Source organism: Misgurnus anguillicaudatus, unplaced genomic scaffold (assembly GCF_027580225.2).
Source record: "Misgurnus anguillicaudatus unplaced genomic scaffold, ASM2758022v2 HiC_scaffold_29, whole genome shotgun sequence".
NCBI lineage: Eukaryota > Metazoa > Chordata > Actinopteri > Cypriniformes > Cobitidae > Misgurnus > Misgurnus anguillicaudatus.
In genome coordinates this window covers 3,565,949-3,593,461 of record NW_027395279.1, presented here as the reverse complement: position 1 = coordinate 3,593,461, position 27,513 = coordinate 3,565,949, and the positions used below count along the sequence as shown (strand labels likewise).

At 35.5% G+C, this 27,513-nt stretch overlaps 2 protein-coding genes and 1 pseudogene across 4 annotated transcripts in view; 2 read left to right on the top strand and 1 right to left on the bottom strand.

The window, feature by feature from the left end:
• LOC141362765 (uncharacterized) overlaps window positions 1–10,530 on the top strand; it is a 44,972-nt gene extending 34,442 nt beyond the window's left edge. The window contains exons 10-18 of the mRNA XM_073864987.1: window positions 1,083–1,151; window positions 1,432–1,560; window positions 1,833–1,910; window positions 3,294–3,377; window positions 3,548–3,643; window positions 5,971–6,069; window positions 8,015–8,033; window positions 8,131–8,178; window positions 8,480–10,530. Coding sequence (XP_073721088.1) covers window positions 1,083–1,151; window positions 1,432–1,560; window positions 1,833–1,910; window positions 3,294–3,377; window positions 3,548–3,643; window positions 5,971–6,069; window positions 8,015–8,033; window positions 8,131–8,178; window positions 8,480–8,504 — 647 coding nt within the window. The 3' untranslated portion in view covers window positions 8,505–10,530. The remainder of the gene's footprint in view (window positions 1–1,082; window positions 1,152–1,431; window positions 1,561–1,832; window positions 1,911–3,293; window positions 3,378–3,547; window positions 3,644–5,970; window positions 6,070–8,014; window positions 8,034–8,130; window positions 8,179–8,479) is intronic.
• The window catches only part of LOC129436703 (small ribosomal subunit protein uS7m-like), a 52,473-nt pseudogene extending 36,600 nt beyond the window's left edge, over window positions 1–15,873 (bottom strand).
• A 1,389-nt stretch (window positions 15,874–17,262) lies between these two features.
• LOC129426100 (uncharacterized) overlaps window positions 17,263–27,513 on the top strand; it is a 36,148-nt gene continuing 25,897 nt past the window's right edge. The window contains exons 1-8 of one of the 3 annotated variants that reach the window (XM_073865151.1): window positions 17,263–17,736; window positions 18,338–18,679; window positions 18,768–19,124; window positions 19,527–19,628; window positions 24,577–24,705; window positions 24,899–24,991; window positions 25,644–25,718; window positions 25,960–26,073. In XM_073865151.1, the coding sequence (XP_073721252.1) occupies window positions 17,664–17,736; window positions 18,338–18,679; window positions 18,768–19,124; window positions 19,527–19,628; window positions 24,577–24,705; window positions 24,899–24,991; window positions 25,644–25,718; window positions 25,960–26,073 (1,285 nt within the window). In that variant the 5' untranslated portion in view covers window positions 17,263–17,663. The remainder of the gene's footprint in view (window positions 17,737–18,337; window positions 18,680–18,767; window positions 19,125–19,526; window positions 19,629–24,576; window positions 24,706–24,898; window positions 24,992–25,643; window positions 25,719–25,959; window positions 26,074–27,513) is intronic. The other 2 variants (XM_073865153.1, XM_073865152.1) reach the window with 2 other exon arrangements.

The following is a 27,513-nucleotide window of genomic DNA, read 5'->3' as shown; positions in this document are numbered from 1 at the left end:
CAAAATGTTGATCGTTTAGCATTTTAAATGTTTAGTTTTTAGTTTAGTTTTAAGGTTGGCCAGTTCCTTTCCTTTGCGACAGTGCTGCAGCGCTTGTGGGCTCTAGGGGCGCTAGAAGTGAAAAATACGTGTCTAGCACCCCCTAGTGGCCAAAAAGTTTCATGGTGTCCCTTTAACATTATTATCTTGTTAAAATAATTTAACTTGTTAAAATAATTTAAAATAATAAAATAAGGTAACTAGCACGTACCTTCTCAGGAGCTGTTTCACATGTGTAAAATAATCTGCTGACACTGTAGCTGTCTTTAAGACTCGGCTAAAAACCCATCTCTTTCGCATTACCTCACTTCCTAATAATGGACTTACTATCTTTCTCCAACATGATCTCACAAAGTTCCGTGGGATAGTCACGGAATTTGGTGCGCATTTTTCCATGGCATTCTCACAGATCTCCGCATTTTTCCGTGGCCCTGCTACGGACTGTCTTTTTCCGCGGCATTCTCACGGATTGGTTACTCAACTGCTTTTTCCTATTTTCAAACCATTTTCGCTTCGGTTTAGGGTTAGATTTGGTGTTTGCGTTAGTATGTCACTTTAACTATTGGTTTATACTATTTTTTCTGATTTAGTCTTTTATATTTTCTAAACTTTAAACAATTGTTGCCTGGCGTTGGGGTTAGAGTTGGGTTTGGGTAGGGATGTTATTTCATGTAAATGAAAATGGTAAAAAAATAGGACAAAACAGTTGAGTAACCAATCCGTGAGAATGCCACGGAAAAAGACAGCCCGTAGCAGGGCAACGGAAAAATGCGGAGATCCGTGAGAATGCCACGGAAAAATGAGCACAAAATTCCGTGATTCTACATTTTAAAAAAATATTAACAAACCCTTGGCTATGTATATTGTGTTGGACTTGATGAGACTATTTCCAGTGCACTTATGTATTGCTGTTCTTGCTTCTAATGTTTACCTCATTTGTAAGTCGCTTTGGACAAAAGCGTCTTCTAAATGACAAAATGTAAATGTAACTTAATATATTAAAATAATGGACCATTATTTTCTTTATTTTTTAACCATGATAGATGTGTTTATGGTCTATGGTGTACTGGGATTTATGGTTTTTTACATTCTTCTGCTACAAATATTGAAAGGTACGTGTTAAAATATATTCTTATTGTATGTGTGTATCTGATCAGAGTATCCAGTAATATTCATTCTTTTGTGTATTTTGTGTTTGTAGTATTTTATCATTATATAAATTTGAAGTTATTTTAAATATTATAGTATTTCACGAGAATAAAAAAAATTTAAACAAATTTGTTTATGCAGTATAGGTTTATAAATAAGTAGTTCAGCTCAGCTGTGTCAGATCTAAGATCAGTTGTTTGATATGAACTACAAAGTTATATTGAATGCATATTTTATTTACAGCCTTCCAGAAGATATGGAAATTACCAATAGGACTCTGGGATATCCTTCTGTGGATAATATTCACAATAATACTGCTGGATATCTCTCTAGAGACATATTTACATCGAAAGATTTTGGAAAATCAGACAGGTATACTTATCATAGTAATTGTAACCACTGTTCATTGAAGTAAATGTGTCATGGGACAGCTTAAATAGGATTTTATTTATGTGATTTTAAGTGTTTTTGGGCCAGTGTTTTATTACAAAGTCATGTATTCTGGTTTCAATGATTTGCACTTATTCTTGTGAGAAAAGCCCAACTTTAGTTAGCCCTTGTGCAGTTATGACTAATCATTTTAAGCAAGCTTGTCACTGTTTTTTAAATGGATTAATTGTGTGCTGTCTTTATTGTTTTAACAGATTTGTTAGGTTGGATCTGTGTCATGTGTTTTATTGAAGTCCTGAAGAGGATTGTACTCTTTGAACACATTTTTCTTGGTATTTTCCATATTATCTATATCTCAATTACAGTGTTGCATGCTTCCAACCCCAAACATAATATTAACCCACCACCACCAGGTTGGTACAGGGGTCAAGCCCAGAATAGGCGAAGACCCCTATTGTATCCGTTCGTTTTCTTATTATTATTCTTCCTTTTTCTTTTTCTTCCGCCATTGCGTTTATGGCAACCCATAGCACCGTACATAGAAAAGTTATAACATATTGCACAATTCAATTCAATTTTATTGATATAGCGCTTTTCACAATTGGTGATTGTTTCAAAGCAGCTTTACATTAATAGAAGCAGTGGAAAGCACAGAAAATCGACAGATAACACATCATAATACACAATAGCACAAGCAGCTAAATTTGCTGCGGCTATGAATCAACATTATAAGCGTGCGTATTACTAATGTAACGTAAAGAAGAGGGTGCTAAGTTAAGCCCAAGAAGGCTGCCTCCCCGGGTTGAAAAACCCCCTAGGAGAAAAAAAACCCAGACTTTTTAGCCGGGGAATTAAAAAAAGAGTCCTAGGAGGGAAAAACCCCTGGGAGATACATATATACATAGGAATGGATAAGGAGATTAGGCGGAGGTTAAGCGGGTTCTGCATGTGGTCGTTGATATAGGTCAGTACAAAAAGTACCACAGCAGATTTGGAGTCTCTATTGCAAACCCACTAGCGCCACCAACAGTCCAAAACGCTTTTGCTTATAACTTCATAAGTTCTAGAAACAAAATTCTTGTTTCCTCTGATTTCTTGGCTCAAGACAATTTGATTGGACCATATGACGTCATTTTCCATCATGAAAATTTTTCCATCATGAAATTTTTTCTGCCATTTTGAATTATTCGTAAAACCTACTTTTTCAAACTCATCATAGAGCTTTTGTTCAATTGCCACGAAAATCGAAATGTAGCATCTACAGACACTCAAGGCAAAAAGTTATTAAAAGAATTTCAATGCACCACTCCATTGTCATATACCGCATCAATCGATACTAAACATGCCAGGTTTCACCTAACGGTTAGCCCTGCGCAGCAAAATAGTGCTTAAAAAACATGTGCGAATATCTCGAAACCACCATAAGAAGAACAAAACATTACCTTCTGAACAAAAAACTCTATTGGCTTTATATTAAAATTTCCATCAGAAATGGCCAAAAATTGCAAAAAAAAAACAAAACAAAAAAACAAGAAAAATTACCTTCAATTTTGTGTTTTTCACAGATAAATGGTTATAACTCTGCAATGAAAAGAGATTATTTTTCACCAGATTTAATAAGCTCTATTTAATTTAAATGTAAATATATTAAATTTGTGCTTTTAGCATTAAATCTACATTCTCTGATAACAATTTTTACTCTATTTTTCTCACAGAGGCCAGTTTGTTTTTAAGAGGGCTGGAACAACAACCCACAAAAGCTGTGGTAGCTGATAAAAGTCTGCAAGGATCAAGATCATGTAATTACTCAATTCTTTAATATGAATGTTATAAATCCAATGTTTCAAAAAATGAAATGCATTTTAAGTCATGAAATTTACATTTGAGATGAGACCAGATTTTATTACACAATTAATGCAACTATGTGATTATTTGATGTAATGCTTTGTTTTGTATATCTGTGTTTTAGGGGTTCTCTGCAATGTAATAATGTACATGTTTGGAGCAGTTGGTGTGGTTTTGTTGAGTTCTGTTGCCCTGATGGTAGAACTTATTCTGAAAGCAAGTAAGTGAAAAACGAATATGGTTTTTGAGGTAGGGAAAGCGGGGACAGTTGCAACATAGTTTATTTCCCCAAACAGGAAGAGGCTACAGTAGATTGATGAAACTCATACAGCACATGCTCAGTTAGCCCCTCCTCTATTTTGGAAGAATGTGTGAAGCATTATAAAATCATATAATTTCAATGAGTGTTTTCTTAGCTTCTGAAAGGCATAGGCTAACATGTGTCAGAGTTAGCATAATGAGTTTATCATGACTGTCCATAGATATGTACACTAGATGTCGCCTTGGCTACGGCATCTCATTCGACCGAATGCGTCAAATAGAGCCGCCATCTTGAAACAGGGGAGCCCCACATCAGCGTCATTGTAGGCAATGGTGTAACGGAAATAAAATCACAATAAATCGTCATGGATGCGATTTTTTTTTTTTTTGGTTTTCTTTTGGTCCGTTTCAGCAGTCAGACATGTATTTAGCATTGAGTCCAGAAAAAATTTAAGTTTTAATATTATGAAAATTGACTTTTTTCTAACTATAATGCATAGTGCTAGTAGGCCTAAGATCCATACGCAGCACAAAAGTCCGGCATCATCCATGAATTCGAAGTAGAGGCGGAGATAGCACCTTTACCTAGATACCCTGTTCTAAGATGGCGGCGGTTTTGACGCATGCTTAGAACCCCAAGGCGACATCTAGTGTATATATCTATGATGACTGTCAGTGTAAAAATAAACAAAAATGGCATTTGCATAATAATTTGGAATGCAGTGTAAATATAAATTAATTTTACCTTTGAGAGAACTGTGGTATACTCACAGCATAATAAATGAATTAATAAATGTGGTAATGTTACCTTTAAAAAGTTTTATAAGTAAATGATGTTTGGTTGAGAACAGATAGCCAGTCAATTAGTCCTTACTGAGAGAAATTAAAAAAGGAGACGTACCGTCTTTCTCCTGTTACTGCATTATATATAATGAGCCACGCCCCGCTCCATTAAAACGAAGAACAGAGATCATCCATATTCATTAGTCAACCTCACAGTCAATAGACACTCCATCTCTGCATTCAGCGAGATGTTGAGTTTTAATCTGAGTGCTGGAAACATGACTTCTAAATTATTTACTCGCGAGTGTATGTGTGTCGTCAGACAGTGTAACGTGTCGACGTCCAAACGCACACACAAACAAACACACGATGCCTGTTTTATGGTATTCTTATAAAAGATGCGATTGCAAACATCTCATCTACTTGTTTACTCGTGCTCTAAACACATCTAAAACCTTGTTTTTTTGTGTTTATCTCTGCACAGTAAGTTTATTTAAAGCAGGATCATGCATGGGAAGGCATTTATTTTGTGTTGCTTTCACAAACAAGCATGTAACAATAATGGCGTCTTCTTACATTACTGCCTAAAGGTTCATTATGTCAGTCTTTTGTTTCCTAAGTTGTCAATCACAGATTATTCAAAAGCTTCCAGCCTCCTTGCATATTGCTTTCCTTACCAAAAAGTGATTTTGAAATTGTAAATCAATATATTGTTTTATGTGAATGAGTAGGCAGAATGATTTTCACATCATTTCAATTGGATAATTGTAAACGCACAGACGAAAAATGACATGCCATCGTAGAAATAAGATAAATAACATATTACTTGTATTGATTGCTATTTAGTTTGTTTAATAAAATAACAAATTGTTCTCTGGCGCTATAAAGATAATCAAATTTACTTGGCCTTCAAGGGGGCGGGTCGAGCCGTTAGGAGGGCGGGGCGCCCCCTTATATAATGTTAGGGGAAACACTGTATTACAAACACTTTGAGAAACTGAAGAAAATGCAAAACCTATAGACCCTTTTACAACGCATGTGATCAAATAGCCTGCGCGCATCTTGGCAACAGAAGTGGTGTTGTTCCCCAGTGGAAACTCAGAAAGTTTCTTTAAACGGTTTCCCAGCATCAAAATGTCTGGTTGTTGCGTTTGGTTGCACTAATATAATATACTAATATACGTATATATGTATCTGGCCACTTTATATTTGGCCATCTGCTAACATCTTCTATCCACACCACTATAATACACGGATTTGGTAGCTTTGTTGAAAAAGTTGATAAAGTCAACTTTACAAAATAACTTTCTCTGTCTGTGTTGCTTCACTGCTGATTCTTGCCATACTTCCGTTGCCAATATGCTCGCGCATACGTTGCCACATGGGTCTATAGGTAAGGACATATACAGATACACTTCATATTGCATTATTATAAATATCATAAATGTTTTACCACATAGTTTTTACATTTCCTTGTTCTTATAAATTCTTTTCATTTCTTAGGAAATGGGGAGCGTATGATAAATGATCTGAGAGTCATCGTCTTTCCTTCGGAGTGTGTTTTTGCCTCATATTGGGCTGTTGTACTACTACATGCTTTCTGTAAGTATCAGTTTTGTTTATTAAAGCATGATTTTTTCAGTTAAAACTGTAAATATGATTGCACTGATTCATGTATTGTAGTGACTGTCCATTTATCCACTTGTTACGCCTACTGGATGACTTTAAAAACTTGAATATAATTTTACATTAAGTTTGTATTTTTTGAAATAAGTTAATGCATTAGCTAACATGAACCAAATAACTAATGTTAGTTATTGCCAATACAATTATTCATGTTAGTTCATTTTGCATTAACTTTTGTTAACTATTACAACATTTAATTTTAAAAATGTATTAATAAATGCTGTAAAAGTATTGTTTATTGTTAGTTAACTTTAGTTAATGCATTAGCTAACATGAACGGACTAATAGTTAATTTAGGTTAGGCTAATTAACTAAATAATAGAGCCTTATATATAGTGTTTCCAAAACATCTCATGCATTGAAACAATGAAATTTTCCATAATGACGAGTTAAGCTTGATTCTTGTTTCTGGACAGTGCAAATTATTATTTGTGACTTAAAAAAGTACTTCACGAAATCCAATACATACAGTAGTGCGGAGCTTTCTCTCACCAATGTTGCAATTCTGCAAAAGCAAAGTCCTATTAAAGCTGATGGGCTCTATCTTACACCCGGCGCAATGCAGCGCAATACGCGACGCAAGTGTCTTTCGCTAGTTTCCACCCTAATTTTCACGTTTAGCGCCGCGTTGTTTAAATAGCAAATGCATTTGCGCCCCCTTTGCGCCCATGGGCGTTCTGGTCTGAAAAACGAGGTGTGTTCAGGCGCATTGTTGGCGCGTTGCTATTTTGAGGCAACTAAAATAGACTACGCCATTGACCAACAAAAACCTGGTCTAAAGTCTAAAGTCAATGGCGCAATGTGTTTTATGTTATTTAAAGAGCGCATTAGTAATATGTGCCTATAAACGGGAGGACAACGCGGGTTTGCTTATCACAAAGTACATAAATGCGCAGCAGCACAAAAATGCTTTAAAATATGAAAGATTAAAGGATTGAATTTAAGAGATTATTATTGACTCTCTTGGACATATTTATAAATGAGGACTAATTATGAGACGTTAGAAGGCGCAAAGAGCTGCTTTACCTGCAGCCTGATAAGTAAATAAATGCTTTGCTTTAAACAAATGCGTCTGTTTTTAAATGTTTTTTTTTAATGCTACGGATTTATTGTATATGATGTACCTGTGGATATGGCGAGATGAGAAACATTTGTAAGTAATGCTTAAAAAAACTCTTTGCTAAAAAACGCTGTCCAAAGTGCTGAAACGTGAGGAGAGCCGTTTGTAAGTTCTTTATCTCCTGTTTGTTACAAATAAAGTGTTTTTAGAGTACAAACCTTATCTTACATACTTGTAAATTATTTTTTGATGATATTGGATAGCCATACATTTGAAGCAATTACAAGCCTTCTTTTTACTTCCATGACTAAAAGAAAACGGGTTTTAAAGGTTTTAATAAAAAAATAACAATTTCAATATAAGGGATAAACAACACAATTATTTAACATTAATCTTAAACTGGGGATCTTCTTCCTGCGCTTAGTTTTTCAGTTTACAAAGTCCGTCATCTAAATAGGGATTAGACATAGCGCCAGCGCAACTTGCTTTTAAAGGGAATGAGAGCTGTGACTCTCATTGGTTTACTGCACGTTACGCCCAAAATACTCCCATTACAATAGGACCTACCCTTTTCGACCATGCGCTCGGCGCAAAAACGATTTTTCCCGTCGTTAAATTAGCAAAAGTGGATTCGGACACGCCCATTTAGACGTTGCGCTGTGCGCTTTAGACAATGCGCTTAGATCGTTAAAATAGGGCCCGATGTGTTAACATGCATTAATTAAATATTTTTGACATTGTAGAGTCAATTTGACAATGATAAATTAATTTTTCTCTCTCTCATCCTTTCTGTTCCTATAGGGAAAATTTTAAAGACTGAGTAAGTTTTTATAAACCACCTTTTACGAAACAATTATTTAACAAATTTGAATAATGCACAAATTATTGACTTCATATGAATTATGTTTCACACACAGTTTGGTACTCAATCAAAAGAACTCACCTGAAAAACACGGGATCGAAGGGTAACAGTTACTTTAGATATGAAGTGTTTGGTTCCAAAATGAGATGACAAAAACATGTTTTTTATTATGTTATCATGTAACTCTTGTGATTATTGTGCTACTTAGCTGTATTTTTTGTAGTTCTGGAGGCTTAAATCAAAACAAACCAATTGCAGGTTGATTGATATTAAAAACAAGATTTATAAAAAAACGTGTTATCTCATTTTGGAACCAAATTCTTGATATAATCTCCTCCAGTATTAGTGTTGAAATTTTAAAGTTTTGTCAATGTATATAGTAACAAAATATTTTTTGAACACAGGACTGAAAAGAACCAAATGAAATGAAGACACTGTCTGCACCTGATATTTGTTTCAGCAAACAAGCTGAAATGAGGACTTATATACAGTGTTGGGGAAAGTTACTTTTAAAAGTAATGCATTACAATATTAAGACACCCCCTAAAAAAGTAACTAATGCTTACGTTACTTCTTAGTTACTTTTGCTTTACTTTTTCTTGGCTGAGGCTTGATCTCTTTCAGGCCTTGCAGGTGTTTTTATGATTGAAAAGTTCTGCATTCAGGAATTGCATATTTCATCACAAAAATGTTGAGCTCTGTCCTGCCATCTCAGTTTCTGACTTAAACTGTTCCCACGCAGGCGTGTACGCATAGAGTGCATTATGTGACTATGCGTTCAGTTTAAATCAGTACATTTTTATCAAATCAGAGGTGGGGACAAGTCACACATGGTCAAGTCCAAGCAAGTCTCAAGTCTTAACCATCAAGTCTCGAGTCAAGTCTCAAGTCACAGTTCAGATAAATCAAGCAAATCAAGGGTTCACCCCACTGATCTATATAAATGATTGGATTGCGCATAGAACGTTTAAAGGACAAGTTGGGTATTTTACACGTAAAGCCCTGTTTTCAGATTGTTTATGATGAAATAGAACGATTTTGACTGAAATTTGGACATATAATGCTGGCCCGAGAATTTTCGTTTTTTTGTTGTATTACCCCACCACCACTACAATGGCTGCATAGGTGCACTGGAAAAATCATTCCTAAAATGCATTAAACTTTCGTTTACAAAGACGTGAAACTCGCCGAGTGGTCAGGGGTGTTAACTGATATGCTTACACAAAAATCGCTGCAAAAGATGCTTCCCAACAGGTGTTTTACCATTTGTTGTAAACTTATGGACCTATTTTTCCAAATGCCTCACATCTGTACATTCTTCCGCTGAGAGCTTGAATAATAGACACTCCAGCCCAGTTGGTGGCGATAATCCACTTTTGCCACGGTCCAGTTCAAAGTCTTTATAGCCAAACAAGACTATTTGTGGAGCTCGACTAACGTTACAGTCTGCCATGTTTGGCGTGGTTTGAATTGTTCAGCGTTAAAGGCGCAGACGCTGATTAGTGGTACTGATGTCACAATATTATTTTTTATTTTAATGAATTTTATTGTTGTTTGTTTATTATAAGTTCAAATCATTGTCCAGTCTTCCACGTCAAGTCAAGTCTCGAGTAGCTGGTTCTCAAGTCAAAGTCAAGTCATTTTCATACTTTAATCAACCAAGTTCCAAATCCTGAAAATTGTGACTCGAGACAGACTTGAGTTAAGTGATATGACTCAAGTCCCCCACCTCTGAATCAAATTAAAGTAAAAAAAAACTTGCATTACTTTTTTAAAAAGTAACTCAAATATGAATGTGTACATTTAAAAAGTAATGCGTTACTTTACTCGTTACTTCAGAAAAGTAATATTATTACGTAATGCACATAACTTGTAATGTGTTACCCCAACACTGCTGATATATCTGTAAGCAGGTGGTTTGGTAACATTTTATTGTCAGCTAATTCTATATTTGCCAAATAATTTCATATGTAAACTGTGCTTTTTACGGTTGTTTACAGTGTTATATACCAGCTCTATTATCTAACAAATATAATTTGTAAATGTACACACACTACGCTGTTTACCAAAATATACATCTGTTTGGATATGCTTGACACATTGCATTTACAAGTATACTTTATTAGATCCTGTTTGTGCGCACACAGGTGCTTGACTGTAAAATAATTGCAGTCAGCTTTTTACTTTGTAGCGTCTTTGTACTATTTCAAGCTTAAGTTTGGTGTAAAATCTGTTTATTAATAGAATACGCGAGATACTTGAATTTAAGAATTTCAATTTAGGCTTATACACGGTGTAAGCTTATAATTGCAGGGAAGATCATTAATGAAATGATCACTTTTTTTGCAGAAGATGATTCAGAATGTTACGAGCTGAATGAAAAGTATAGAGAGAAAGTAAAGATGGCCTTTTTGATTTCAAGAATGAGATCATTAGATAAAGGAGAAAATAATAATTCTGGAATATATACTATTCAGATAACAATAAACATTAATCTAAGTGTTACCAAAATATTACTTTTTCATCTTTATTACAAAAATCAGTCAGCCTTCATGTTGTTGGGTGAAATGCAAATTATCCAAACTTTATATATCAACTATTATTACCAATTTCGTATATAATCTCTAAGAATGATAAGAAATCTGTATTTTTTATACCCATTATGCTGTTATAAATCAGTATTCTTGTATACTCCTTGTACTGTTAAAGATATGTATTCTTTTATATTTTTAATACTGTTTAAGATATGTATTCTTTTATATTTTTTATACTGTTAAAGATATGTATTCTTTTATATTCCTTATAATGTTTTATACTCCTAATGTTGCTTTCACGCAAAGTATTGTAATCACTGAGTTGGAAAATATGCATGACAACTCTTAAATTGCATGTTTTAAAAGAAGAGAAGAAACGTATGTGATTTTAGATTATTTTATTTAGAGTAGAAAGATGAATGCATGTATTAGATAGAACAAAGTAAAAGAGATACATTACACTCTGACGCGTGATTTGCACACCTGTCTTCGATGGAGAAAGGACGAAAATACTGCTGCAGAACTTATTCAGATCTGGACACCACAGCCAGAATCTCCGTTGTCTGACAGCCTGAAATCTTGTGTGCTCTAGACTTAGTATTTTTTACATTATGTATTTTTGTTTTATTACTTTTTATCAAATTTGATATTTTATTTCTTTTTTAATTCGGCAAAACTTGTAATCACAAACAACTGAATTGTATTAATAAATTTTATAAAAGACAAGAAGAAGTCTGCTTTTGTGAACTTAACTCAACCATGGGGAAGTCTTCTGAAAATATTATATGTGAGTATGATCTAATCTTACAGTATTACTTTGCTTAAGGTAATGTGATTGGTTTACTCAGGGAAATAATTTCAGATTCGACTACCCTTTCCTAAACCTGAATAGAAAGAATAGGCAAAAGGTAAACATTTTCGTATCATAAACATGGCGCCCAATTTGTCCTTCTGTTTTCAAAAAAAAAAAAAAAAACGATTACGAGTTACCTTGCCTAGGGAAGTGTTAAAATAATTAAAATCCTGTAAGACCTCAAAGAATAGTTCGAAACGAACTATTATACGACCCAGAAAGGGTTGTGTGCGCGGACAACTTTATATATTATTCACCTGATGGGACACACTTAGCAAGTGTTAAAAATGTCAATCATGTAATGGCAGCAATTTGCACCAAAACGTATTCGTTTTTTATTTAGGCAGGCTATACTTAAAATATATATTTTTTAGGTTTTCTTTAAATAAAATGAACATATACAAATAAATAAATAATGATTTAAAGAATATTATCTACACCTATCTGAAACTTTCAGATGCAGAATTCTTTGCGCTTGTAAAAAACTCTTAATTTTGTGCATGTAGCTTTAAAGTAAAAAGTAAGTTTATTGTTTATGTAGTTGTCCCTGAATAAACGACACCATTAATGTTGTTTTAATATTATAAAAGCAGTTACAATGTTGTATGTTTTACAAAATACATAACAATGTTTGCACCAATGAAATGTGGAACACTTTCCGTTTTACTACCAAAATATGTAAAATCCATTTATTAACTTAGAATTAAAAGTTTCCACGACATCTCGCGAGATTTGGGCAAAAGTCTCATGATTTACATCCAGAACATGACGGGATACACTTAGCCTTGAATACCGCTTTGAAGCGGTATTCAAGAAAGTGTGGGTTTAGTGTGCGTTAAGGGCACTGCACTTTGCCAGTTTTAAGACACGTGACAGTCTTGCGCACTTACTTCCTGTTGCCTGCGCACGCGCTCTCAAGTGGCCAAGATCGCAAGTGGGGGTGTTTGGACGCAGCCTACGTTGCGAAGTTATGGGTGTGTCTCAATCAGCTCCCTTGTTCAGTAGTCAGGGCACTGATCAGGGAGTCGGCCATTTTAAGGGCTGTGTGCACTGGAACGTTCGTTCCCTAAAAATTCCCACAATGCAAGGCAAAAACAAGTGAGCATCGATGGTACCTGGCTGCATCCGAAAACTCAAGGCAGTGACTTGTTGCCTCGCTGCCTCATGAGCCAATGACTTCGGAGGCATGAAGGCAGCTCAGAGAAAGAATTGTGGACACACTTCAAAGGCAGCATGTTTGAAATATAAACAGAGAGCGCCTTTGTGATAACTAATCACATATTTGAAAACTACAATACTAATTTCTCCCTAGAAACGCAATTAAAAGGTGTAAAAAGTGAAATTATGCATTTACTTGCACTTAATTTGTGCTCCAGTCGCTTCCTTGCCCGCCATTTTATCTTTCAAAACCTGACCAGGATCGACCAATCACATTCTCATTGTATGCCCACGCATAGAATTGTGGACCCAGCCCCTATATGTTCCCTTACCGAAAATCACGTGACCTTTTCTGAAGCTCGCCAACCGAATATCACGTGATCCAACTTAATAAACTTTATGAAATGTGACAGAACTTTTATTAAGACAAACTTTTTTAAGTTTTAAATATAAACACATCACCACACAACAATCTACTACTCAATATTTAAAACAATAATATTTATTTAAAATAGTAAAAATATATATATATTTGATATCGAATTATATTCCTCCAATTTTATGCACGGATATAATGACAGCATTTTTCACAATGTACTGTTTAAAATTGTGAGTGATCACAACGCGCTTAAGTAGCCACGTGACAGAAAAATAAGTGAACAGTGTCCCAATGTGAAGTGAGCTAGGGTCCTTAACAGTGCCCGAACCTGTGTACACGATATATACTGATTCACGACCTCGGGAGCTAGGAAACGAATTGAGACACAGGGAATGTCCAGGCATCCAGGAATTTCACTTTTCCCGGTCCTGTTGTGGTTTCTAACACTATCACTGTACTTTTTCCGCAGGTACTCCAACCTTTCTTTACCCTTTGTCCAATCTCCAAAGTCCTGTATAGACGGGCACCGGAGGACGAGTTCTTTGTGGACATTTTCCCAAACAGTGTGGTTGTGTACCATCTGTTTAAATTGCCTTTGGTAACGCGGTTCGGCCCAAACATCAAATAAACAAAGTGTCTCCTCTTGTGTCCAATGCCGACTTTTCTTCTTAGCAGCAGCCATGTTGAAAAGGAAGAAAGCGGATGCTACGCAAAGCCTTGACATCATATCCGGCGTAATTTCAAGCGAAATCACAAGCGTGGCTTATCCAGTGCGAATGCGCTAAGCAAAAAACAGATGTCGGGGGGTAATTGCTAAATCACACGAGGTCCCCAGATAATACTAATCCCATGCGAATAGTACATAAGTTGTTATTGCCTTATCTCTCTGTCTTTCTTTGTAGTTACCACTCTCTTTCTGATTGGACGGTAAATGTTATCACACGATTACAAATAAAAGTATCTTTGATTTGTTGTCCGTTTAAGTATTTTAATGTTCAGATCACTTTTCTGACACCTAAAGAATTCTTGCAAAACTCTTGATGCAGCCAGTCAGAAACAAGAAGGTCCCATTTTTGTTTAGTTGTGAGAGTTTAGTTTGCCCATCTCTTTACCACCAGCGGTAGTGAGCGTATGCCCGGTTGGCTTCGGCCATCTTGTGAAGGTCGTGTTTTCGCTTCACTACGTTTCCTTTGTTAGCAAAGGCAGCCAGCAGCTCCTGTGAGAGTTTTTCATACATGTGTGTGCGACGATGTTTGTGATCTCTGCATTCTGTGATCATTCTGTGATCGAAATGATACAAGACTAAGTAAAGACAATTTTTGGGTAAACTATTACATTTGAAGTACATGTATGCTAAATTGTATGAAAGTGTGTTTTTTACAGACATAACTTTGTGAAGGTCAAATGTTAAAACATGAATATTTACCTGGTAAAACTTTCCTCCTTTCTGAATGCTGGCCAGACCAATGATGGGTTTGCAGTTTTCTAGGGCCTGATGGAAGATGGCGTATGGATTACATTCAATGTCTTCTCTATTAGATGGAGATTTGTGGTATTTCTCCACCTGTCTCCTCTTTATGGTCTTCAGTGTCTAAACGGATACAAAAGCAGAATTATGTCAGGCAGTAAAACACATTAGTCTTTACATGTATGTGTATTTAGAACTGTGATTTCATTTAGACCTGTGTCCTGATTCCTCTAGCAAGGATTTTATTGCCATCTCGCATCATCATGTTGATGAACTTACTGGTGAGGAGTAAGATAATTCACACGTGTTAGATGATCTATACTATAAATGATGATATTTATTGTTGTTTGTTAAACTGAAGGTGTTTTACCTGATCACAGGGTCATTAAAAGGAGAGCTCGTGGCGCTTGACCCTGCAGCTTTTATTGGTCTCACTGTTTAAGTTCTCTTACCCCTTTCTGTTCAGGACTGAGATCTGATTCTGGATCAGTGTGAGCATCTTGTTACTGGGATCAGGATCCAGGTAGTATGGATTATACTGACTCCACCACACGAAACACAGACTTAGGTAACAGATGTAAACACATTTGCTATTGTAAAGAACACCTATAAAAAATGTAAAACTGAATGAAACGACAATTAGTGATGGTCGTTTTCGAAGCACTGCTTCATGAGGCTTCGATTTTGGAAACATTTACGAATCTTTTGTTTCGAATTAGTGGTTCAGAGCGTGTTTCAAACTGGCCCAAGTCACGTGATTTTAGCAAACGAGGCTTCATTACGTCATAACTGTTTCAAAACGTTTCGAAAATCCGATGGTTTATCAAAATTTCATGAGCAAGCACTCTTGGCCTGGAAATGGTGCTTTGTACACAATTTTTCTCCTCACAAAATGAAAATTTGGAATAACGAATTAATAACAATTAAGGGTAAAAGTATATTCTTGGAGAAATGGTTAAATTATGGTTTAACCTTAAGTGATTTATTTGATTCATCGTTAAAAATATACTCTTATGATTCCTTTTTGTCGAAATTTAATTTTCCTATAAAACCTAAAGAATTTTCTGCAGTAGTCAAAGCTATCCCTTCTGGGCTTATTAATTTAATGAGCAGCCATATGACTTATTATAAGATTGATAGTAAAGATTGTAACTTTCTTATAAATGGTAAAAATATTTATGAGAAAAAAATGCACTAATAAAGATATTAGAAGTTTTTCATGAAAGGAAGAGAGTTATTACAAGAGAAAAATTTTATTGGAATTCCATTCTAAGAGATGTAATTTGGTGTAAAGCATGGTTGCTGCCCTATAAATTTTGTATTTCAAATAAAGTGAGAGAAATTCATTTGAAAAAAAACACAAAATATACCTTAACTAATTTACTGCTTTCTAAATGTATGGACATTGGGAATGAATGTTCATTTTGTAATAATACTGAGGAGTCTTTATTACATTTATTTTTTTGATTGCCAAAATGTACAGGCATTTTGGAATGAATGTTTTTCTGTCTTATCAACTAAAATTAACAAAGTTATAACTTTTAATATGAAAGATATTATTTGTTACTTTGACAATGATGATAAAAACATTTACAATTTTGTAAATTTCTATATTTTGTATGTCAAATTCTTTATTCTTAAATGTAGATTGTTAAAATCACATCCTTTACACCTGGTTTTCTTAAAAGAATCACTCTTTTAATGAAGTCTCTTAAACTTGTAAAAAATGTAAAAGGTACATGTATTGTTAATGTCTATGAGTCTGTATTTGGCATCTTGTGAATGTCTTCTATTTTACTTTTATAACTATTTAGTTTTTTTGTTTTTGTTATCCAACTTTGGAAGTTTCTATTTTTGATGCCTGTTTTCTGTAATGATGTTCATATGTTCTCTAATAAAAAAATAAATAAAAATAAAAAATCCGATGGTTCACCACTAGGGGGGGGAGTTGATCACAAATGACCAGTGTCTAATATGTTTAGGTAAACTCGGGTCAGTTTTATAATGCAAGTTCATCAAAACATTTATCCTTCTGACTAATAACACTACCATTTTGGCTACCTTTTGTTTATAGACAGATTTAATGGCAAAAAAGTGCATAATTAAAAGGGTAGTTAGTTTTAATGATTTGTTTGCTCTAAATAAAACTAAAAACACATAATACACTTTTAATGATGTCTTAATTAAGTTAAATAAAGCATATTTTAATCAAAATCTTGCTATTATTTTGTAAAAAAAAAAGTGTAAAATGTTTTTTTTACACTATTTTGATCAGCAGGGGTCGCCAGCGTGTGTGGTGTTTCGAAATGCTTCGAAAACCTGAATCAATCAATTTTCGAAGCAATTGGTTCAATTGATTCGAAGCTTCGAAAAGCTTCGAATCAGCTGTAAAACAAGTAACGTAAAATATTTACCTCGATTTCCAAGGTTTTAAAAGTTAAAAACGTCCGAAGGAGGCAGCCATCTTTAAAATGATGTACAAGATTGGTCTTGGATCAGTTTAAGCGACCCAAACTGTAATGTTTACGTTAGAGCAGAAGCGAATCACTGATCTGAGTTCAGCCGTTTATGATGCGACCGTTATAGGACCTCTGCTAAAGAAGGCCGTCTAAATTGCTGCCTGAATAAAAGAATGCATTTGATTATTAATGTGAATATCGAAAATAAAAACATAGTTAATGATTTTCGTTTATTAGCTTATATATATGTTGGAATTATTATATTCAGTTTCTGTGAGTTAATGCGGTGTGAGTCAAACGCGATATACTTGCACAAAAGCAAGGCAGCAACTTGCAAGGGCTAAACATTTAAATGTAGTAATGTACAGTTTTTATGCTTATATATTCGCTCTGGCAACTTTGCGCCACTTTGCATACTACGCAAGCGGAGCGGTGCATTATGGGAATGGTAGTTCGTTGATTCTTTATGAAATGACATGTAAAAATGTATTTTCTTTCAGGTTGCTTGGCTTTAATTTGATAGTCAGATGGTAAAATTAACATAGTGAGCTCAGTATGTACTTGTTTAGCGAAAAATGGATATAACAATTAGTAAATCCTGGTCACATGACTGACCCAGCCCTTACCACTCAAAAGTGAAAGTAAACAAACTGAAAGTAAAATGTGATCTGCCGACATTTTATGATAATTATGATTTCTTCATAGAAGAAACGCTTTTACGATTATTTATAGTACACATGTATAGTTGTGTATTTAAGATGCACGTGCTTTACTGTATTTTTATTTCAGCACTGCTAAACATCGCTGATGGTATGTATGTCTGTTTATATCACAACTTCCACAGGTATCTTTCTCTGTCTATATGTCAGTTGATATTTCAACAATTTAGTTTTTACATTAATGTTTTAAAGCATGTCACTCTTCGAGGTTAAAGGTTCCATTGCATTATACACCGTCTAACTGAAATTGGCTATAGCCTGTGTAAAATCAGTATAATGCGATTTACTGTGATCCTAATTTCTACATTTAACTAGTTTAATGATTTGTGGGGTTAAATGTTGCTGTCAGCTCATTCTGGGAAGTTTGTGATTATGTAAAAAATTAAATTTTTTAAAATAAAGGATAAACCAATGGGACTTCCTGTCATTTACAGTAGCCTCCAGCATTTATCATACCCAGTTCAGTCTCTGCTTATAATCTGATAATTTGAAGCTGGTGTGTGATGTAGACAGATAAAGTGTGCAATAATGGGAGCTCCAGGACAGGAGAGAAGAACTGAATCAGCTGTAAAGCTGATCCCAGTTTATCTACTTTAAACTGTAAAAATCTCTAAATAAGTTAAATTTGTACAACAACCTGGTGTTATTTAAGCTTTATGTTTGTTCCACATTTTCACCCACACATGTTTTAGGTTTCACAGTGAAGGGTTCCTCAGGTCCTCTGGTTGTTCCTCTGGGAGGTTCAGTGGTTCTGCCCTGTTCTGTTGATTCACTTTTATCACTGGAGGATCTGGAGGTGGAATGGAGAAGATCAGACTCACAGACTCTCATTCATCTGTATCAAGATGAAGATATTAGACCAGAGTCTCAACATCAAGATTATCATGATAGAGCTCATTTCTTCACTGAAGACATTAAACATGGAAACTTCTCACTCCTGTTGAACAATCTGACAGCTGAAGATGAGGGACAATACACATGCAAAGTTTACATTGGACAAGAGTCTGGAGAAACTGTGGTGGAAATTAAACATGGTAAGAATAAGACAAATTCACGTGAATAATTTAACAAAAAATTACATTCTATGTTGTGAATCTATTCTATTCTGTTAAATCCTTTCAGAGCGTTTGATTGTGTCAGGATCAAATAAGTCCATATCTGTGTATGCGGGTGAGGACGTCACACTGAGCTGCTCTGTGGACTCTCACATCAAACCTGAAGAGATTGAAGAGGTTTCATGGAAGAAAAGAGATAAAGATGATGAAATCCCGGTTCTGCTCTATCAAAGCAATGAAACTCTACCAGAATCATCAGATGAGCGATACAGAGACAGAGTTGAGTTCTTCACTGATGAAATCCACAGAGGAAACTTCTCTCTCAGACTGAAGAGACTCACAACTGAAGATAAAGGAGTTTACATCTGTCAAGTGTTTGCTGGAGAATTTTCAGCAAACACAACTGTAAAACTGGAGAGCCTGGGTGAGTCAACAAAAAACGACAGAAAAATATTTGGTGTAGGACTACACAATTTTGAAACCAAACCGAATGAAGTAATTAATGACCATGTCAATATTGGATAATAGTTTTCTATAAGAATCAATGATTAAACATTTTAAGTCAGTCAAAGTGTACATAATGGGGCGGTTTCCCGGACAGGGATTAGACTAGTCCTAGGCTAAAATAAATGTAAGTGCTGTCCAAACTCAAAATAACTTGCACTGACATATCTTAAAATACATCAGTGCCCTTTGTTTTGCCTCAAAATGCACATAAGTAATGTTTTTAGTAAGGTATGTTTGTTAAAATATAGGTCTAGTCCTGGCTTAAGCTAATCCTTTTCCGGGAAACCGCCCCTATATAACTGGTGTGTTTGTGTTACAGGTTTCTCTGGGTTACACGTATTGGTGTTGATTCTCTGTAGTCTTGCATGTGGATCTGCTCCTTTATTGAGCTCTCTCATCTACTGTAGATCAAACAACATAGGTATGTCTTATTATTGTTATTTAGAAACACAAATGAACTGAACACAAATCTGACAGTGTAATATTTTAAATATGATGACTGTGGGCGACAATCTGAAAATTTGTTGGCCGAGAGGCTGAGCAGGGGAAACTAATTGCCAGACGCGCTTCCTAAATAATAATGAATCCAAAGAGTTCGTTTTATAGATTTATTTGCGTGAGAAACAAACAAGGTTATGTATCCAATACATTCCATAATTATTTCACTTGCTTATGAAATCGTGTCCGAACAGCATTAGAATTGCGTTCTACAGCGGTCAACAAAAATAAAACTTACCCAGTCACCCCCTCTCTCCAATCATTTACCACACAGGTGAACAGATGATATGCTTTACCTCCAGGTGCGTTAATTACCGTAAGTGACCAAAAGGTGTTCAGAATAATAAACCCATTCCTGGCTCTTACAATGACTTTAGTTTTTGACTGTCTGCCACAGTTCTTTGATGGCAAACATCTAACACCCATCACATATGTGTTCAACCAATCTTTGGAATAGCTCAAAAACTAGATCTGTACATATTCTGAAGTCAAAATCGTCACACCCCTGTCACTACAATGTTCTGATTTAGGCTATGTTTACATTAATGCGTTTATCCTTTAAAACGTGTTACTTTTGCTACATTTACGCCTTTCATTTACACTACACCACCGTTTTCGACCCTCATAAACGGATTCGTTCGCAAACGCTGCAGACCCTGTTTTAGTTTGAGAACTCAGACGTTGGCTGAGTGTAAATGAACGTAGACGGAGTCTTATGTAAATGAACAGCTGATGTTCACGTGACAGCGCATCATTTTCAAAGTAGAAATTATTTTATTCAGGTAAATGGAGGTTTGCAACAGAGGTTTTTCCAAAAATAGTAAACATCTACCGACCAGCTATTATAAATGCTATATCGGATTGTTTTAACAAAAATATTTTTGTAATGTGTTTATGTTTAAATTTAGTTAGCTTATTACGAAAGATAGACTGTAATTTTAAACGCCATATAGGGCGTTGCAAAGGCCAATATGAAGGGAGAATTGTAATGGGTCAGACATTCTTTTCGAGTTTAATTTAAGTTTTGTTTTCTACTTTAAAATGAATTTCGTTTCAGATAATTTGTCTCTTAATTTTAATCAATGTTTTGTTGATAATTTTGTGAATTTAAATGAATAAAAACAATAAACTCAATGTCATTAATATTTAATGCTCGTTTAGCCGCTTGCGCTTTTAGCCATTTCTGTGTTGCTAGCGGAGGACGTTCACGGACATTGCACACTTTTAAAAATTAATGCAATAAGCATTTCTGTAGGCTAAAGCTATACTTCACCTCTAACTATGTTTGATTGAAGTTTGCATTTGCTGAAATTTATTTTTGCTTCAAGTTCGTTTAGTACTGTTCAAAAAATTGATTCTGGACTAAGTTACAAAGGTTTGGGTGTTAATGTTTAAAATCAGCTTGAATGGTTTAGAAAGTGAATATGTTGTTTAGGGCCACTGCCCCGTAAAGTGCATGGCCCTACTTAATGTGTATTTTGATTGAGGATGGCAGGTTAATTGGTCATAAAACGGTTCTTATTTGCATTGTAGGGTTTGATTATTGTACTGTGGTGTTTCAGTAAAGTTTACCAATATTTTTGTTTAGGGTTTTATTATGTTTGGGTGTTTTTAAGTGGCAGCAAATGCGCTCTAATATGTGTGTGTGGCTAAATATTTAAAATATCTGTTCAGTGCATCATGGGAACCTAACCTATGGCCATCATGTGTCATATCAAAATATATGCCTGCTGCATACATGTGTAAAAGGTTCCTGATAAGAGACACTCAAGTCTTGCAAGACATGTGTCTTTGACTTGAGCTGGAATGTAACATGTTGTATGTTATCAAAGTAGTGTGAGCGTGTTTCAAGAGCAGCCGAGAGCCGACTGGCTCAGCTGGCGCAGTCTCTCCAGAGCGGCTGGATGGAGTTCTGGGGCCTCATTTATAAAACTTTGCGTAGGATTTGCGTCGGAAGTGGCGTACGGATGAAACATAGGACGCGCGTACGCACAGAAATAATCGGATTTATAAAACCGTGCGCACGCACATCCTACGCATTTTTCCCTTAATAAATCACAATCAATTCTAAATGTAGCGCAGCTTTTGCGGCTTCATGACACGCCCATAGTTGTCCATAAATAGTCCGTGAAACGCCCACAAGTTAATATGCATTGATTGCGAAATCATGGCAAACACAGAGAGGAAATCAAAAAAACGTAACTTCACTCAATGTGAAGTAGAAGTTATCGTTGGCGAGGTGAAAAAGAGGAGAAAAATGTTGATTGGAGGGCACAGTGTGGGCATTACTAATGCCAAAAAAGGCACTTAAAGGGGAATTCCGCCCTAAAACGGAATTTAGGGTGTTTAGGGTGTCCCGCCGCCATATTGCCAGTCATGAGCAATCGATTTCAGAATGCGATTGAATGGACTCCATAGGACGCTACTTTTCAACTACAGGGTCAATATTGTTTTTCACTTGAGACAAAACAACAAATTATCCGTGCATTTATATGGAACTATGCTTTAGGAGCTATCCATCTTTACTCTCCTTCCTCCTTATGTCGCATTCTGAGATCGATTTCTCATGACTGGCAATATGGCGGCGGGACGCAGTTTAACAGCACGGTAAGTTGTTCCAAACTTTTCGCTTTTACTAAAATCTGTGTACACAAACAATGTTCTCAATGCTCGCGTTCATGTGTAGAGACCCACGTGATACTTCGAGTAAAGTATCACGTTGTGTCGAGCCTCCTTAGTGTTGTAAAAATAGAGATTTTGTGCGCTCAATCGACATGCCCTATTCACTCCCATTCAAAGGCCAGTTTACCAGAAAACGAAAATCTTAAATATCTTAAATGTTGCTCTTTAGTCATAAATATGCTTTTAAATGAAAGTTTGACTCGTTAACAATGAAAAAACACCCTAAATTCCGTTTTAGGGCGGAATTCCCCTTTAAGTGGCAAACAGTGGCAGACTCCATAAATGCTGTGGCCTCACAACCTCTAAAATAAAATAAAAAAGAAATGGTCGGACATCAAAGTCGAGGCACAAAAACGTCTAGCACTCCATCGCCAGAGTGTGTCTGCCACGGGTGGGGGAAAGGGGACATTGTTCAGCGCAAATGTAATTTCTTGTTGCTTTCTGAATGGTTTAGACATACGCCATACATTGTTTTATCAAAAGTAAAACACACTAAAGGCATATGCATGAATACCATAATTCCGTAGATTATGAAGATATGGTTTACTATGAAAACAACTTTCCCCAGATGACAATTAATACATCTATCTATTTATTTATCTATCTATCTATATATCTCCTTAATTATCTTTCTATCTGTCTATGTAATTGCATCTAAATCTGCTCCGCCAGACGGACACATTGACGAGAATATCAGTTTTGTACATTATTTCGTTCTGTGAACTATATTCTTTATGAGGATGAATTGCACAACATGCCAATATTATTGCAGAACATATTTCACTTTTCTTTTAGCAAATATGTGTTCATTTGAATTTCTGTTGTAATTTTCGATTTCTTTATTTTTTTGTTTCACTGCTGATCGATCAAACGGGTGTTCGTGTAGGCTGTTAATTGTAAGACTTGCTTTGTGAAGTCTTCATGTTATTTATGAGAGGCAGTGTTGTCACTTTCACGTGTTTCTTCCATCTGCCGACGGTGTCGCCATTTCTCATTTCACCCGTTTTTGTGCGTACGCCTGGGTCAGAGCTTGCGTGACGGACAGCACATTTTCCCGTCAAGTTTGCTTTTTATAAATAACAACTATTGCGTAGAGAGTGGCGTACGCCTTCTTTTGTGCGTACGCAACGTTTATAAATGAGGCCCCTGATGATGACACAGTTCTTCATGATTGGTCGCTTCACTGATGACAATGATCACGTATATTTTATGTTTAATCTAACCTTCAGTTCCAGTAAATTCATGTTTTTATAACTCATTATAAACTCGTTAATATACCTGAATATGTTATATTGTGTAATGTAGTAAAATAAAAAGAAGCGAAAGATGAAACTATTGGTATATTAATGATAGGCTTATGTTTCCCGTTATTTTTGGGCATACAGTATTCACAGCAACTGATATATTCAATAATCTAATTCAATAATTTAACTCACTACATTCACGATTAATAAAATGAAACACTGCAGACAGGTTACAACACAAGCAGCAGGTGTCCAACTTGACAGCCCTGTCTTCAACTCCTCCCTCTACAAGTGGCAAACCTCGCTGATTGGTCTTCGCAGCACCGCATGAACTCGAACATACTTTGTTTACTTAACGAATTACTTAAAACTAAACTCATGAGAGCGTCTCTTTTATCATAAACCCTTAAGCGATTGTAGCAGACACATATTTTGACATGACATGGAATGCACATAGATTCACATGATGCACAGAACACATACTTTGACATGACAATGTTTTGACGAGTTTCACATTCGTGCCTCCTCGGAAAAGAAGTCAAGTCGCCACTGGGGTTGCTTTTACATATGTAATATAATGATATGGTATTAAATTAATTTTAGCGATACAGCTTGTGTATGCTTTATTAAAAATGATTAACATAAAATACTACATAAAACAATAATATACTGTATATACTTATTTAAATATAAGACTGTAGGTAGCTGATGGTCTGTACACCACAACAAGCCCTAATTTGGCTGCTGTCTAGGGGTTTTCTCACTTGTCTTGGAAATCTACAGCAAAACACAGCCCAAAGTTTTATAGTTTGAGCTTGTCCGCATCAGATTAAACAATGGGATTTTGACCAAACAAAGCCTCAGATGTGTTTCCCATCTTTATTTTGACTGCTGCACAGTGCATGTTTGCTATAAAGTCTTAAAAATGGAAATGAATATTAACAGATATTACCTGTTTAGGTTGCATCATACCTGCAGAGACCAGCTGCCACGTGTTGTATCTTCATGTTTCTCTTGTCTTTTGTCCAAACATCTGTGTTTTCTTTGCCTTCATCATCTGGGGTGTTATTGAGGGTAAGTATTATAGTTTAGGTGTTTCAATTAGTTTTGTAATAATATAAATCACAAAATTAAGAATGTGGCGATGTAGTAGTCATTATGCATGTGGTATTGTGTCTTCTTTTATGACTGGATTCATCAACATGTTAAAATAACACAGGTTATGTCATACATTATGTTATGTAATGCATCATTGAATTGATTTCAGGATTTTTGAATGAGACCATCACTTGCTGTGCTCTTTATATTCTGAGGATCTTTATGTTGTTTTGGGCCGTGAAATATTTAAAATATCTTCAAGGTATGTTTTAGTTTGAAAGCTTTTCTTTTTTTCAAGCATATACAGTAAGTAACTGCATATTAAAGCTGCAATCCGAAACCTTTGCTTCTCTATTGCCATCTATGTTTGAAAACAAAAAGTTGCAATCATATTTGTGGAGTAATTTTCTATACGTGGATTGGGTTGTGTTTTGTGTGAAGATGAATCTGATGTCTGTACTTACAGCATCAGAATGGATCTGTCATTGGACATCAAAAGTTACAAATACATCCTACATGTCGTACTGTATCTGAAGAAGTTTTCTGCGGTGTTAAAAAATGAAAACATAAAATGTTTTAAAATTATTTAATTATCTAAATTAATAGTTGCTGCTTTAAAAGGTCTGCAGCAAAAGAGGTAAAATCTTATAGATTGCTGAGCTTCATGTTACAGCGTTTGACCGACGTGCAATGCAATCCTGGGTCTTGAATTAAATAAAAGATTTTAATAAAATTAAACATGCCTGTCCACCTTGATGTAGTAGTTAACCACTCATAGTCTCACCCAGTATGAGCTAAGCCAATGAAGGAAATAAAGAATACAATTTAGTCAACTAGACAGGACTGATAAAGAATATTATGACAGTGCTTTAGAAAAGACTAATATGGTGTATTCAACCCTTTACTGTTAACAGATAACCATACAACTTGGATTCGTTTTTCAAGTATACCAAGAGAATTATCTGTTTTTACAATCATTGTTTATTCAGGTAAATCTACACAACATAAAGTCATTACTATGATATTATAGATGCTTTATGCTGTATTAAGTACTTTAACATAATTTGAAAGATGAAATAATTATTTTAAAAAAAGTATTCTTTATTAAGTTGACATAATTTTAGAGTTTTTCATTATTGCATTTTGGGTTGAAAGATTACTCAAATATTTTGTTTCACTCTAACCTTAGATCTTTTCATTACCTGTTAAATGTTTATATTCCTTTGGCAGTTTTCTTTGCATATGGCTGGAAAGAGCGTGCACATGACACAAGCATTGTACCTCTTGTGGTTCTTGGAGTGATGTTTGTAACGCTGGTACTGTGCTGTCTCATGATCATCATAGGTAAGACTTTCTAAATAACATTTTCATTAGTTATTATAGGTGTGTCAGGAAAAGTTCTTTACTTGACATTTTCAGCCTGTGACCTCAAAGTGTGAACAAAGACAGATCTGTGATCATTTATCAGTGTCATAAAAAACATTATGAAAAACTCAAGAATGCCAAGAAAATCGCAACTTTTAATTTTCTGTCGGTCTTACTACACGATCTAACTGCAGAAGAGTCAAGTTTTAAATAGGAAAAATATTAAAACTCTTTGGTTATTTTTGAGTGTGATGCTAATGGTCTAATCAGATTCAATGGATTGTGCTAAGCTATGCTTAGAGTGGTACCACCAAACACGGAGATCGGCTTAATGGATTCCAAAACAGTAAAACTCAGATGTCTATGGGCAGTGATGGTACTAACGGCGTTATAAATAAACGGCGTTACTAACGGCGTTATTTTTTTCAGTAACGAGTAATCAAATAAATTACTGTTTCTCCCGTTATAACGCCGTTACCGTTATTCACAATAAATGCTGCGCGTTACTATAATTAATCTCACTAAAGCGCTTTTCACCAGAGTAGGTTCTCTCATGCAGGCAGGCAATGTTTGTCTCTAGTGTGTGTGTGTGTGTTGGGGGCTGAGAGACACATAGCTGATGCTGATTGGTGTGTGTGTGTGTGTGTTAGAGGGGGTGGGACAACCACATAAGCGGTGATGATTGGCTTAATATCCATCGCTAGCCAACCAGAGGCAGGCAGAGATCATACGCAAACACCTGCACAGTCCGAGAAGTTCAGTGCAGTGTTGCCAACTTGGTGACTTTGTTACTAGGTTTAGCAACTTTCTAAACCCCTTTAGCGACTTTATTTACGAAAAGCGACTAGGACAAATCGAGCGGGTAGAGCGAGAAGGAGGTAGGAGAACAAAAACTTTTTGGCGGTGCATAAACTGATCTGTGACTGGACTAGGATGTCAGGGAGTAGTGATGGAGATGGTGAGGGTGGATGTGAGGGTATGGATGTAAATGAGTGGACGGAAGTAAGGAGGAATAAACGAATTAGAAATAATAGTAGTATAGGAGGTAGTAGTTCCGATGAAGGGAAAAAAGGTAGGGTAGTGCGGAGGAGAGAAGTTGAAGAAGAGGGGTTCAAAGTTATTGTGAGGTTCAAAGAAGGACATGAAATAAGGAAAGTTAGTCCGGTGGCACTGACTCGTGATTTGAAGGAAAAAATTGGTGAGATTTTGATGGCGAAAGTGTTGGGAGATGGTGGATTGTTAATCAAATGTAAGGATGAAAAGCAGAGGGAAAAGGTAATGAAGATGACTAAAATATGTGGTAGAACGGTAGAGAAGGCAAAGAAGACAGGTGATGGTCCAATTAAGAAAGGAGTTATATATGGTATCCCAGTGGAGGTAAAGTTGGAGGATTTAAAGTCAAACATAAGAGGGGGGAAA